Source organism: Bactrocera tryoni, chromosome 4 (genome assembly GCF_016617805.1).
Source record: "Bactrocera tryoni isolate S06 chromosome 4, CSIRO_BtryS06_freeze2, whole genome shotgun sequence".
Lineage (NCBI taxonomy): Eukaryota > Metazoa > Arthropoda > Insecta > Diptera > Tephritidae > Bactrocera > Bactrocera tryoni.
In genome coordinates, this window is record NC_052502.1 from 18,378,597 (window position 1) to 18,395,087 (window position 16,491).

At 34.0% G+C, this 16,491-nt stretch overlaps 1 protein-coding gene across 3 annotated transcripts in view; it reads left to right on the forward strand.

The window, feature by feature from the left end:
• LOC120773986 (furin-like protease 2) overlaps positions 1–16,491 on the forward strand; it is a 392,069-nt gene that overhangs the window by 337,788 nt on the left and 37,790 nt on the right. For all 3 annotated transcript variants that reach the window (XM_040103245.1, XM_040103246.1, XM_040103247.1), the window contains 2 exons: positions 62–249; positions 541–697. In XM_040103245.1, the coding sequence (XP_039959179.1) occupies positions 62–249; positions 541–697 (345 nt within the window). The remainder of the gene's footprint in view (positions 1–61; positions 250–540; positions 698–16,491) is intronic.

Below are 16,491 nucleotides of genomic sequence, written 5' to 3' on the forward strand. Positions count from 1 at the left end.
ACAAGATAACAATATAATTATTTGTTAAATTTTATTACAAAACTTTTTTCTTGCCTTGCAGCACCTGTGTCAGCCGCTGTCCACCACGCTCCTTCCCCAATCAGGGCGGCGTTTGCTGGCCTTGTCATGAGTCTTGCGAAACTTGCGCTGGTGCTGGACAGGACAGCTGTCTGACATGTGCGCCAGCTCATCTGCATGTCGTCGATCTGGCTGTGTGTTTGCAAGTCTGTCCGGATGGTTACTATGAAAGTAAGTGGGGGATAACGCCGAATCTATTATCAGTTTTCTAATATAGATAACTCAAGAATAACTCACGGAAATAGTTCGCAAAAAAATTTCGATCAAAAAAGTAGTATTTCCTAGTAATATTTGGTTATTTAAAAGAGCGTGACTACTGATCCACATACCTCAAATCTAGAAAGTCCTTTTCTAATACAAGAAAATAGGATCTTTCCGTAATTCGACAACGTTTTCTTAAAAATAAATTGCCTAGAATTTTGTCAATAATCATTTATTTTGTATATGTTTACCTTTCCATAGATTATGACAACAAAACTTGTGTGCCCTGCGAAGCTAACTGCGCCTCGTGTCAGGATCGTCCCGACTATTGCACCAGCTGTGAGCATCATTTGGTTATGCACGAACATAAATGCTACTCGGCTTGCCCTCTTCATACATATGAAACCGAAGATTACAAGTAAGTAAAATACAAATAAAAAGCAGTTCAATTATAGTTTCAAACTAAAAAAAATTAGGAATTTTTGAAAATAATTTAGTTAAATGGTCCATCTGTAAGAATACACCGCGTTTGGCTTCAATCAGTTAGTGATTTGAGGCTGCTCAGAAGAAAATTGTTGAATTTATCAAAACTTTATGCATTTCATTCACGGTACCGACGTCTTCTGCTTATCCACCCTTGCTTTTTATAAATTTTTTCTCCTTAGGTTTCAGACCTTTGCAGTTTGTTACTCAAATGGGTTTAAGTCTTCGGAATTACCTCTTAGTTAGTTAGGTCAGCTTAGGATGGCGTGGGATCATACTTAGACTGCTGTGCACACTCCTTTGAGAAGCCAAATGAAAAACTCTTGTGGTAGGATATCAGCTATCGACAAAGCACCTTGAACCTTTCACAAATCTGTTTAGGTGCTTTGGTTTTATTTCCGATAATTTACGTGCATGCCTAAAAGTATGAAACCCAAGCTTTTTCAGCCTTGTTCTGGCAAAGGCGTTATATGCGAGAAGAAAGTGTGGAGATAATTATATACGTATTTTTCAATCCAACCGATCGCACAGTGTCCAGTTAGAACTGCTACAGCCATTTAAATATGAACTTTGTTGTCGGCAAAGAACTCATTAGAGTTTTTACGGTTTAACCTGCGTCAGAAACACATCGCGATTACAAATCTGCCAGTAGTTGACCAACGCTGTCTGAGCAGTTCTGAAGCCCAACCATCTAGTAGTGAACCCTAAGAAGCCAACGGAGCCTTTACCCGAATCCATTCTTCATAGACTAACGTAACTGTTCTACCAAGCTCATCAACCTTGCCGCTTTCTGCACTTTCCTGCCGTTACGTCTTTGTTCACTCTAACCTTCTCTTCGGTACCAATCTCAAGGTCTGAAACAGAGCCGTCTTTTCGCGATTTTTTTTCAAATGCTCCCGTAAGGATATATAATATTGTTGTTGTTCTAATGGTTATCTAGTCCCCGTTACGGTGGTAGGGTTCAGATAAGTTGCTATCGAGGTCATCCAATGGTATGTCCAGGAAACGTTCTGTTTCGGCGTGGTCGGACCATAGAGAGAGCGGTGTTAGATGTTTAGGGTTCGCTAGGCATGCAAAATAGTAGTTGGAGTCTTTCGAAAATTCTATGGATGCTCAACATATATTTGATATGTCGGGGTCGATTCTAAATAAGTAAGAGTTTAACCTGCTACAGTATCCAGAACAAAGCTGTGCAAGGGTCATTCTCCATTCTCGCGGCAACTTGAGCTCGTTGTCTACAATGAGTGATAGTTTAACTCCACGTACGCCATTCAAAGAGAGGGAGTCGGTGAAGATTTTTATGGCTTCTCTGCGAATAGCGTTCAGTCCATGTCTGAACTTAGTTGCGTCCGAAGTCTGGTCAGCGTATTGTCTTGTGTCGTAGACGTAGTTGAGGAAGGGCCTCTTGTTGCTCCTAGGAGACGGTTCCGCTTCAAGCAGGTGACTGAAGGCATGATTTCAATGAAAATACCCTAAAAGAAAACGCCTGGAGAGGAGTTTATTAAGTCTTTAAGGCTATATAATAATCGTTGTTGATTCGCTTTTCAAATTTTCCATTCACAACACAACTTTCTGTGCAGACTTTTTCACTTTGGGATCAGTTTGTCGCATGCTGTCCACACCTATCTGAAATGCGGTTCACTGAATTTCGTAAGGAAATGATTTTTCAGCCATTGCCACATATCAAAACAAAAAAATTTTGTCTAATCCAATGGAACAACTTCACACACTGTTTATAATCATTCTCTCCCTGTTTTACTTGGCGGATATTGATATGCCGAGGCGCACTGCCTTATTTAGTAATAAAGCTCATGTAACGCAAATTATACACATTTATATTGAATTGTTGCATGCTATTGAACGATATTATAAACACTTCCATTCTCCCAACAGTATTCATACATTTCACTCATCACTATTAGCTCAACTCTCATGTAAGCGCAGTCCATGCACCTGAGAGAGTTGTCAGTTACATAAATTTCTCGCCCCAATTAGGAAGTAATGATTCTCAGCGGTCATTAATAGTGCCTCTCTGCTGCAACGAAGCATTTGTAGGTTGCATGTACTATTTGCTTAGCAGTGCTCTAATGCAAGATTGTAATGTGAAAATTAAGCAAAACACGTTAACGTGTACATTACTCGAGTTACGAGGTTTAATTAACTGATACCGTATATCTGTTTATTTGAAGGATATCTGATTAATCATAGCATATGCAATTCTGATTTTAGTTGAGGTACTAGTTACACTCATTTGCATAACCTCAATACATATGTTTACCATATTCACAAAATAACTTGTTGGTTACGCTTGTTAACGATATGAGTGGCCTTTACATGGTAAACACTCAATTAATGTTATTACTGCAAAATTGTTTTCGATGAGTGCAATAAAGTGAAATGTAGTAGCCACATTAATATATATAATTCATTGAAGTTAAAAATCTTTATTCATATCATTTTATAGGTTCACATATGGATGTGTTTGGGTCATCACCTTTAAAAAATAAAAAAAATACTATATTTATACCCTGAACAGTGTATATTAAGTATGCTATGAAGTTTGTAACACGCAGGAGGAATCGATCTGACATTTTTACTACTACTTTACTCTGTAGGGAGCTGTTCATTTGTCGTAATCACCGATTTCGGACCCCTAAAACATATAGTATAGCTGTCTTACAAAGTGAAAATGCAACTAATTATCCTTGTAATGAAAACTTTTTTATTTTACAAGACATCTGCACGAAATTTTGTATAAGTTATTACCCCAAGCAGCGCTATAATCTCCGAATAAATTGTTCAGATCGGACGACGATAAGATATAGCTGTCATACAATAAATATCAAATCCTTGTATGCTAAACCTTTTCTTGCAACAAAATAACTCCTCTAAATTTCACGTAGACTTTTTAAAAATCGAGCTCTACATTTTTCGAATAAATTGTTCAGATCGAACCATTATAGCATATAGCTGCCATACAAACTGACCGCTCAAAATGAAGTCTTTATATGAAAAACTGTTTTATTCGAAAAGCTATCCTCACGAAATTCAGCGTGAGTTATTGCCTAAGACATCGATTTATTCCCTGAAGAAATATTTAAGATCGGAACACTATATCATATAGCTGCCATACAAACTGACCGATCAAAATGAAGTCCTCATATCAAAACCTTTTTTATTTGAAAAGCTATCTTTACGAAATTTGGCATGAATTATTTCCTAATGTATTGCAACATTTTCTGAAGAAATTGTTTAGATCGGATTACTATAACATATAGCTGCCATAAAAACTGATTAATCAATATCAATTCCTTGAATGGTAAACTTTTTCATACGGCAAGATATCTTCTCAAAATTTGACATGAACTATTCTGCAAAGCAGCCCTACAATATCCAAATATATTATTCAGATCGGACGACTATAACATATAGCTGTCATACAAATTAACCGAACCAAATGAAGTCCTTATATGAAAAACTTTTTATTCGAAAGGCTATTCTCACGAAACTCGGCGTGAGTTCTTGTCTCGATTTATTCTCTGAAGAAATTGTTCATATCGAACCACTATATCATATAACCGCCATAAAAACTAACCAATCAAACTCATGACAAGTATCCTTTTAGACCATGAGAAATGCATAGAGGTGTCTATAATAACTTCATTGCAGCCAAAGTTAACACTTTTTCTTATGTTATAATTATATAATCATTTTTCTGCTTTACTACAGTCGTGTTTAAAGATTTATTGCCTTTTTAGCGACTTAATAATTGTCGGAAATATCAAATTTGACTAATTTTCATTCATTTACAATTGAAGTGCGATTATGAATATATCCTGCCACCAATTGCAAATGTTGACATGCAAATTTAAGCCTATTGCAACATTCACACACACATAGACACTCTCCAATTGCACATAAATCAAAAAATTATTCGCCACATTTTATTAATTGCACACAAGTGTTATTGTAATTAGTTTCCAATTAAATTTGCATTACAGCGCCCGCTCTTATACTTCCTATATTTTATATAAAATATAGATTGAGCTTATATATAAAAATATATTTTATATACATACATATGTTGTATATTTGCTTGTAAATATTTGTTCGCTTTCGTTCATAAAATATTCTCTTCATTGCCACATGATTCATGCGTTTTTCTTTTGTCTTTCATTTGGCATTGTTCTCACGAATTGCGGTAATTGATATGCTATTTGTGCGCTTTTGTTGCTATTGTACACATTTGATATACGCGAATTTCCGTTAATTGCACTTCTCATTAATATGCAATTTGACGTGCTGCAATGGAGCTGGAAAATTCGAATATGCAACAAAAAATATGCGAAACCAATTCATGGCATGTGTGGAATTAAAAAAATATACTCGTGGTTTTGGTTTTGCTTTTTAGCTAATTTTGGTGCCTTTGCTATAGAAATATGTATATTGTTTCCGATCTTGCACAAAAATGTGTTAATTTATTGTTTTAAATTGATTTGAGCATATTAATTTATTTCGATTTTGATCATGCGCATATATGTATATACCAAATATTGTTCTTTTTTTTAAAACCATACACTACTTCGAGGATTTTTCTCGCTAAAGGCTTAAATACCTGATTCCCTTACTATATATCTATAATACCGCTAGTAAAGCTGTCAATCTACTATAGAATACGAAGTTGTGCTTCACGAGAGAGTATTGTGTACCTGCCACAGACAATTGTGCATATTGTCGAAAATTATAAACCCCTAGTCTAGTAGTTAGAACTGTCAAAGTTTAGATACTGCTGAATAAGAGTTGTCTATTTCACATAACATAACTTCCTCTACTTACATATCGCCACTTAAAATGCAAAACAACGTATCGTAAAAAAACCAAAACTCAAATTTTGTTTCAATATAAGTCGTTTCTATTATAACGTTTTTTCTCCGCCTGTAAACTTACGTTTACGTGACGATATACATACCTCATTATACGTGCGAGTGATGAAATTGTATGAACCTCACTTCTATGCATAGCTTTTTCTCGACCGTGTACTTGCACTACAAAGAGATTCCTATCATAGCGGCCTATTCTTCGTCGACGAGGCATTCACTATGACAGTTGTGCTATAGATAATATCTACAAAATTTTTGTTTAAAAAATGTTTGGAAATGTGTTTCTAGTTCTAAAAGCTTACTCCTGAGAGCCACTATTCTCACACTAAAGATTTCTAAAGCATTTTCTTCTAAGCTTTATTTAAAGTGCAGTCAGCCTAATCCGATTCGATCTCAAAATCACGGTGAACTCATCTTTACTAAAATTTGTCCTCTTAGCTAAAAAATATGGTCAATAGTTCGCTTTCTCTAATAACCGTCTCACATTTGGTTCCAAGTTCATAAGTTAGGGATTCTTTCTTTTCTTATTCTAATATTGGATCTTGTTTTTTGATCTTTTATGAGAAAACTTACCACAGCATCTAATACATATATTTTTATACCAGCAGACAGTAGAAACTCGAACGAAGTAAAAAGAATAAATAATTTTATGTGAGAACTTTAAATCTGTTTTTTTTTTGTTTTTTGACAAGTCAAAACAAGATGAAGCACTAAAAATTTTAATTAAAAACACTTAAGGTAAATTTAGATTGCCTATATCAAAGGCAACTTACCACAAGTTTATTGAAAGAAAAATAAAAATGTAGAAGAGAAGAATATAATACCAAAAATTTGATTCTTTGAATCGTTTACCTACATTTTGAGGTTATGTGAAAAAAATATGAAAACCATAGTGGTAGATTCTTAAATTATCTACAAATTGGCTTTTCCCATAGAACTTGTAGTTTTCCGGAAAATCCAGTTATACGTTTTTCACATAAAAGCTCAACAACCTCGTTTACGGAGCGCGCGTAGACTTTCCTTCCTTTCATTTTTAATGAGTTTTCTTCCTTTTAAAATGGATATGGTGTCTCAGTAATTTTTTCGCTTAAGAATTTTCTTAAGTGTTCAATTTTTGTCAGATTTTTTGTTCGTAGAAACATCTGTATTTTCATTTTACCCTTGAGTGCCACTACTTGCGTTTATTAACTATGATTGTCATCCCATAACTTAAACCAAGCGCTAATATGCAACATATTTGTTGCAATTTGATGTCACACTGCAGGAAAGCGCATGTAATTGCATATAGCGACATATCCATGTGTTTGTGTCGCAGTTACAGCTACTTATCAGCAAACTATACTTGTGCTGCTCAGCATGATAATAACCATTGCGGATAACTTGCGGATACCAAGGTGTGCCATACACACACACATGTCATATTAGTGTATAGCTATAATATTTATGTGTGTCTGTTGCGCTAGTGTGTGCTCCTTGCTTGTATACATTAACTTAAGTAAGACCGCAATCCGTCAATGTGCTGCTATAGCTTTGACAGCTGGTTATAACCCAAACGCCAATGGCTTGTGTAAACAGTTTAGTTGGAAATTATGCTCAAGCGCTCAAGTGCTCAAACTGTTTTAGCATTACTGCAGGCGCCATTAAATTGCAATGTTTCGTTTAGCTCAGGGCTGCTGGCTTCAGTGCTTTGCTGGACTGAATACGTAATTAAATGCCACAACTTTCGTTGCTAGGCAATAACTGCAGGGAATTTAATTATTTTTGTAGGTGTTAAATTAAAATTATTTAATTAATTTTTATTCCCAATAATTATGTTTAACTACAAAGGTTAAGGAATTTCAGTTTAAATTTGTAGTACAAATATTTTATTAAATATATATAATAAATTTTACTCCAAATAGTTATGCTTAACTACAAAGGTGATGGAATTTTATTTTAAACTCATAACACATTTATTTTAAACAATATATATGCATATTATTCTGTTGTTTTGTTATAGTTTCTTATCCACTTACAGCCTTTTCTTTATAATTTTAGTCTTTCATTAGGAAATCACCTTTCCATCTGCTGCTTTTATCGCCAGCCAATCTTTGAGGTCAATCAATACTTCTACACTTCTTAAAGCTCTCTCACCAATACAGACAGGATCGTTTTACTTATAAGCACGCGTTGTTTTCATTCCTCATTGTTTGCTTTTTCGTTTTTGAAACATGTGTGTCAACGCTTTGACCTTCTAATAGATATACATATATACCAATCAATCACCAAAGAATGAACACACGTGAAAAAGTTAGATTATCTCGTTAAAATAAAATGGCAAGAGCGCAAAAAAAGAAAATCAGGTGTGAAAAATGTGCGAAGTAACAAAAATGTTGGGGGCCTAAGAGTGTGCTAAGCATTTTTCTTGAGCTTAGACATGCTCTGTAACTGAGCATTCATGCAAGTGATTTATGCAATGGTTGTATTATGCGTTGCTCATACGACATGCTGTACTGTATGAATACAATTAGCTCTTAAAGCCATGTTTTTATGAAAAAAAATATAAAGATCTTTCTTGCAGAACGGAATTTTGTATTAGAATATCACTTTTTCATAGATAAAATAAATATATTGCAAGAGGTAAGAAATCTCAACTAAAATATGTGGAAAAAGTACAATTTTTTAGACGGGATATATCGATAGATTTCACTTTGTTCTACAATTAATTTAAGAAATTAACTGTTGAGGATGACGAGACGATTTGAAATCCGGTTGAAAATTGAGATATCTTGATGAAACTTGGCAATGGCGTTCATTTTTCAAAAAAAGAACAAGTTCGCAAATGGGAAAAATATGAGTACAGCAACGTCTAGGTACATATGCCTACATCCGAATAATGCCTTTGAGTTGTGCCACCTTATAACCACAATTGTTCAAGCCTCTAGGTACTTAATAAGTAGAGCACAGTACTTTTTTACCGCAAAACCGGTCACTGTGTGAGGTATATAATTAAAATGCAAGCATAATATTTTCCTGCCAATGGTTTGTCTGTGTGTAAAAAATTTATTGAATAGGGTCAGTACTTTTCTAAGCTAGCATATACCTAATATAAAGATTTTTGAACTTGCAAGTGGCTTTATATCTCATATATCAACCAATACGTCAGTTATCTTAATAAAATTGAAAGCGAGTGTTTTTCTTATAACGGTGCATATTTGTGTTTAGAATAAATTAAATATGGTGAAAACTGGCCCTAGAACCTTTACAAGTAACAAACCTTAAGTACTTGAAGGTACTTCCGTTGGTTTAAGGGGTCAGTAGAGTCATCTGGTCTGTTTTTGGTATTTTTTTCCATAGAAGCTTTTATTCTAAAATAGAACTTTTTTCACATATCTTGAGGTATATCGTGCTGTGTATAAACAACTTTTTCGGAATTTTTTGATGACATCTGCCGGAGAAATGGCTGGGTGAATGAGATGCGTTTTTTCACTGGCAGACACGATTTCCCAAGTTTAGATCATCTGAAACATAAAAGCCCAATTTATTCCTGAAAAGTACGTGAATTGTTATCGTCCCTACTAGAATAATGAACAAATGTTGATGGACATGAAAGTAATTCAATTTTTTTTTTAATTTTTCAATAAATTATAAAAAATATGAAGCTAGTAGGAACGATAGCCAGTCGTTTTGTGAGCATTGAAAGAAAAATTAAGGAAACCGGTTGAGTAGTTCGACCGGAATCATGTCCGCCAGTTTAAAAAAGTGTGTTTTGAGAAACACGCGTTTTAAGTTTGAAGTACTGAAAAAGCATACAAAGGTGGACATAAACGTTGAAAAAAACGACGAGCGGTATTATTACTTTTGGGCCTTTTGCGAAACCTTCCAATGTTAAAGTGGGTTTCTACATTAATTCTAAGTATAAGGGAACAGAAAATGCAAAAAAAAAAAAAAATTGATAAAATAGTACCCTACTGACCCCTTTAATCCTTGACAGTTGCTAGGGTATAAAATGTCCAGTTATATCCGAACTTAGGCTTCATTGCTTCTGATTTTTATACTTTAATAAGCATTATTTTTTTTACTGTCTCCCGTTTTTTACAACAAATAATGAAATAAAATAAAATTATGAATAAAATAGGGTTTTTCTCCTGATCAAAGCGATTATACTGGTATGTAAATTTTCTTAGATTTTTGTTTTCAAATTCAGGAGTAAAATATATAAAGATTTGAATTCTTAAAATTGTCTTAATTTTGAAAGTAATAATTCAGTTAAAAAAATATAAAAATTAAAATTCAAGTCACAGACCGTCGTAAAAGTTGAGTTATGTTCTTGTAACGTTTAATACAGATCCGACGTTCAAATATAAACTTCGAATAAATAATTATTTTCTGATCAGTCTGTCGCGGCACGCACCTGCAATATGTGTCTGACAGATCGAGATCAAGAATGCAGGTAATGTCAAGAACAATGCACCATGAAAGGAATGAAGAATATCTTGTGCACTTTTAAATTGAAAAATAAAATAAATTTTTAAAGACAATTTGGTCTAAGTAAACGCAACGGACTCGGATTTTAACGCGACAACATTCTTAGAAATTACTTCAGGTATATTTTCAGCCGCCACTACAACAATGTGATTACTCCTTATGGTATTTGTAACGACACTCCATCTAGTATTGCAAAGGACCAAAAAAAGTATATGCATAGCTCATTAGTCTACAAGACCATACTGAGCTAACCCAACATTTTTTGTCTCTAAAACAATATTGTATGCACAAAAAAGATTTAAAATACGTACAAGTTTTAAAAGCCTAAAAATTTATATAAATTTATTCTAAAAATTATTCTCATTTTTTATTTTCTCATCAATTTTGAATTTATTATTACTTTAATACATATTTTTGCATTAAAGGATTTTAGGGTGGCTCAAAATTTTGCAAAACTTAATTTTTGTTGAAACTCTAAAAAAAAGTTTTTCGCTGTGAATTTTTTTTTAATATAAATGTCTTTTTAAGATTTACGTTTGCACGAATTTAGGAGTCTGGAGAATATTGCGACATTTTTTAATTTCGCACACACACACGTGCATATTTCAAAACATTTAAAAATATGCCGTTGCAACGATTTTCAGTGACGCACAACAATTTCGTATTCAATAACTCATTGATTTTCGCCGCGACGGCAGTTTAGAGGCAGACGCGATATATGACAGCGCAGATACCACGTGACACTAATAGCTGCAAAATAGTAAAAAGATATTATTTATGGCAAATACGGTAGTTGCAACAACAACAGCATTTTAAATTAACCACCAAAATGTGTTGAAAAAACGCAATTTTTGCCAACAACAAAGAAAAAAAACAAAAACAACAAGCGCATGTCTAGCAATAAAGCGATAAAGCGCTTAATTGCCATGACAGACCCGCCCCCACACCTCCTTACATGAAGCAAAAATCGCCCGTAGTTACACATAAATATGGAAATAACTGTCAACTCGAATTTGCACGCGGTGCGCACGCGACGTGTTGGCGTGCGGAAAAACCGAAACAAAAATTTCAAATGTAATTTGCGCGCCAACTAAAAAGTGCCTTTGTGCGTTTCACAATAAACCGTTATTTGCACTTTTTTCTCGCCGTTTCATTTTCATTTTCAATTTTTGTTTTTTGTTTTTTTGTTTGTAGTTTTACATGCCACAAGAATTGAGCGCGCATTACAAAACAAAGGAAAATATTAAATTTTAACTGTAAATTAGTGCGGCGCTGCAACAATGTATTAAAAAAGTGCGTATGTATGTGTAAGTAGTTATGGTTTTTAACCGCACAGTAAAGCTGTCGCAATTTTTATATTGAGCGGAAACCCTAAAATAAGAAAACAGCGTTTGAGGGCTCTTCAATACACATATATGTATATTGGAGTTTTTTGCAGTTAAGGTTGTGCACATAGTGAGACGCGTGTATGTAATTACTTTTGACCTCTGCTGCATGCATTTTTTACAAATACAAATTGCAATCGCTTTTTGTCATTGACTTTTGGCAACTTAACTGCAACGCACAGTGAGCTATTTATGATGAAAAAAAAACAATAAAAAAATTAAAAAAAAATTTTATAAAATATTTTGGCTTGTTTACGAGTTGCCATATTTTTATTACCGAATAAAGTAAATTACGCTAGCTGCAAATGACACTTAATTAATATAATGCACAAAAATATACTGTTATGAGCGTTATGTCGATTATTATAAATTTTTTTTGATGGCATATTGATGAGATTTAGGTCGCACTGTGAAGAATTTTAATTAATTTTATTAGTCGGCATCCATTTTGTACACTTAAGCGGTTACATGGGTTTCCTCGGGTAAAAAACAGCCTTTTCGATAATTTTTTTCTCATATAATAAATTAAATATTTTATTAGAATTTTTTATTGTTAGAAACATACACTATTAAGATAGAAATTCGGAAATTTTTGGAAAAAAATATATTTGAAACTCGGCCATTGGGAAGTCATTTCCCGTGACTCCTCGGAAAAGGAGGCATCCGCGTTGGCAGGATAAATCCTTACAGTATCATCTAAAGTGAAAAAATACGTGTTTTAGTTAAACCTTAACTTGGAACTTGCACGAAGAGGAAAAACTGAAAATTGGATTTTTCGCAGACATTTTTTACAAAAAAAAAAATTTCAGTCAAAATTTCACGACATTTTTTTTCCAAGTCTTTATTTATATTTCAAAGACTTGTGTGAAACTTCATGAAGATCGCTTGAGTAGTTTTTGAGAAATCTTGCGAACTGACTCCAAAAACATAGTTTCGAGAAAAACGTGTTGGAAGACCGCGCTTAGCCAAGCTAGCCTCGAGCGCACAAGTTCTCAAAGCTGTATCTCCGAAACGATTAGTCGGATCAACTTGAATACTAAGGACAATGTTCTAAAGTTGTTATAAATTTTAATAAGACAAAAAAAAAGATTCGATTTTTTGAAACGGTAAACCCATATAACCCCTAATATTTGTCAGTAAATAAAAAAATACCAAATTTGTTGTTCTTTTGTGAAAATGAAAGACTAATTTTGTATTTACCTTTGGGCAATATGTGGACACCGTGTCAATAGAAATGAAGCAAACCAATGAGACACCCATATTTCGACTTCTGCATAGAAATCGAAGTGCTGCTGAGGCAATGCGAGTTCTATCAATGACTAGTAATCGGAGGGCGCCAAAGTCCGGTGAGCAAGGAGAGTGGGGTAGCAGCTCCCAGTAAAGTACTTTAATTGTATCCTGAACCATTTTTGCTTTGTGTGTGCAGGTGCATTCTAGTGTAAAAACAATTACGTTGCCGTGTCTTCTAGCTCATTCTGGTCATTTTTCGATCAATGCATGGTGATCATTTGTTGTCTGTAGTATTAACAGTTTCGGCAGGTTTTAGAAGTTCATGACATACCACACCCTTCTGATACCACCAAACACAGATCATTGCCTTCTTACCAACTTTTTTTTTGTGTTGTGTTGACGCTTTCCACGAATTAATACTCGATTTTCTCCATTTAGAATGATTTAAATTTCACAAGTGTTTTTTCGATTTTTCATTTGTCTTTCATTCCACACTTTTGAACATTTCCAGTGGCTTTCAAATGTCTGAAATGGTTTGTTGTGCAACATATGACATGACTGCCACTTGCTTTCAACTCAAAGTATCATCCTCAACCGATTTTGATTTCGGCGTCTTCAACCTTTTTTGACTGGTGTGGAAGGCCTTCAATTCTCACACCAAAATCATTGTCTCTGAACCGTTGAAGCCATCTTTTGCATGTTGCATCTGCAACTTCAAAATCTGATAATGTAACAAGTATATTTTTAAAACTCGCACTTTTCCTTATAACCACAGCATCCCTCATTGTGTTAATGTTCTTTTTGGCACGCTAAAATAGTATCGGTTTCAATTTAATTTTTTGGATAAAATAGTACGAGTAATGCACAAAGATAACAAGATAGAGAAATAACCAACCGAACGCAACTATAATAATTTGTTTCTTTCATTTTTGGGCATAATTCTCAAACGGTTTGAAATAAAAAGCTATACTATTGTAAAGGTGAACCTCGAATCTGACCAAACATTGCAAAAATATTGGAATACAACAATATGAGTGTCCAATTGAATATAAAGTAACTAGCAACAAGATTGGCGTGATGTTGAAATGAACGCTCATATTTGGTCAAATGGGTTCTGTATTTTTGTTTTTTTTTTTTTTTTTGTTATGAAGATAATCTTATGCCATTTATGATTTGAACAAAATGTCGGCCAAATGGCGAAGCCGCGATGTTTACATATCTCCACTAATAGCGTATTTTTGGCTGAAATAAGGCCCGATGATGGCGCCATGCCACTGTCCGTACCAAACACTAAAGTTTTGGGGATGCAAATACCAACAACTTTGTTTGTTGACGTTGCCATTAAATTGAAAATGAGTCTCATTTGGGAAGACCAGGCTTGTGCGACGAGCTCTTACAGCGGAGATCTTGAATTTGCGTAACATTCTTGGACAATCTCCAACTGTTCTACCAAAGTGTAAATTAAATGATGAAATGGCAAATCTTAACGAATACACTGACAAAATTTTACAGAAATCGATAAACAAATAAGCTCGCCAGGAGCTGTCAAAATTACAGCAACTCTGTTGGTACATATATGCTTGATTTAGGAAAGCTTATAGTTAAACAGATTTTCGACAAGAGATTTACTGGTCCTACATTGCATTAAAGCAATTATAGTTTGCTCTTAACTTGTTATAACCCTCTTTACAAATCTTGAAGCAATCCTAGAACAGAAGAAAATTCTTTCAATGACAGTCTCTATTTGACATTATTAACTGATGGGGTTGGGAGTAAATAACAGCATACTTAAAGGTATTATTTTGATAGTTGCTTCAAACATAATTTGGTCAATTACCAGACAAATCTCTGTAAGGGTTTAATAAACTCTATAATTGTGCTCGAACTTAACAAAAAAGAGCGTCTAAGCATACTTAGCTGGTGAAACAAAGTCATTCCCTTAGAAAAATCATGCTCCTAAATATGCTGATTTGGACTCTCAATATTTTTTTGTACTTTTGTGCTGCCCACTTCAAGCGCAGTCATACATAAAGACGTACATAAAGGCGCATTAAAGTCACTCTCTGCTAATGCCTACAGCTATAACCAGAAAAATTTTTCACTACCTCTATAGTCCTTTATTATTCTGTTGCATTTTTCACTTTTTTAACCCTCACGCATCTATACGTATACTGTATATGTATATGAGTGCGCAGCTGTAAATCCAGAATTTTCAGCTCCAATACCTCAATATGACCACGCCACCGTTCAATGAACGCTTATTGCCTCCGTACACGAATTGCATTCAACACAAATTGAATTGAATAAAAAGCATTCAATCTATTTCCAATTGAAAATTGAATATCAGATATCCAGCCGCCGCATCAGAGGCATGTAGTTATGTACTCATACACACAAATGTATGTACATAGTTGAGTCCGTGTATAAATATTTTACATTTGCATTGTGCGGATTTTAAGTGCATAGGATGGCCTGTAGGAAATTTTAAGCGAATCCAGAATTTTTAAAAATATTTTTATAGAGGTGCCATAAAAAATGTTTTTCAAATATTTACTGTATAAACATAAGATAAGAAACTAAACTAAATGTTCTCTACTGATAGAGTCACTGCTTAACACCAAATAAAAAATACAAAAAACTGTCGTTGGGTTGCATCTTCATGCATATTATTTTTTGCTTTTATATAGTTACTAACGTACATTCGGAAAGATATATGAGGTTGAGAATGTATATGGCATTCCATATTTTTAATTTTTTTCCTGCCTTGTTTTCCCAAAATATATTTGCGTACATTGTTGCTATTGTTGTATGTGTTGCATTAGCAATTCCTTGTAAAAATGCAAAAACTCAGTATGTAACATTTCCACTGCACTCGCACATATGTGCCATATACAGCTATACTACACTTGCGACTGTGAGTGCAACAGACAAAGTCAGAAATTCATTGTTCGGAGTTTCAAACAAGCTCATACACAATTGCATACATGCGAGTACATATGTATATGCTAGCATCTGAAGGCGAAAAATAAAAAATGTTATAGATTTTAAATACAGATGAAATCAGTGAGGAAGAGCTAAGTTCGAGGGCAACCGAAAATGTTATACTCTTGCAACTTGCAGGAATCAAAGCCAGGGAAATACCTTAAGATGGCAGACGTCAAACAGAGAATCGAAATCTAAGCAATTTTATATATGCTTATACTATTATATATATAAATCATACCCCGACCAGCATATTCGACAAAAAGTTTGTTAAAAAAACGAAAATCTTTATTTGTAGTGTATAGGAGTTGGGGTCGTATCGACCCGATTTTATCTATAACCTATTAACATAATACCTTACCATATACTAAACAAATGTTCTTTGGGTTTTATAAAGGTACCTAACATACAATCACCAATCAAATAGAGTAAAGTTAGTCGGATGTTCGAAAATTCTGATATTAATTATATAGGGCTTAGTTCAAGTTTTCGCCCAATTTTGTTTATTTTAGGCACAAAGATATACTGTCATTAGTAAAATATGCTCTACAATTTTCATTGAGATTACTGGAATATTGACCGATATACGCAGCATAAAGTCCCCTGGAGTTTCGAAAATCTTAATATTATGTATACGGGGTCTAAAGAAAATATTGCCCTGATTCAACCCATTTTTGATGCACAGAGTTATTATTGGCAGAAAAGGATATTCTCTGAATTTTAACTGTATATCCAATACATCGACCGATATTTTTGGTCAAAAGTCAACTATTTAAAATTGTGTT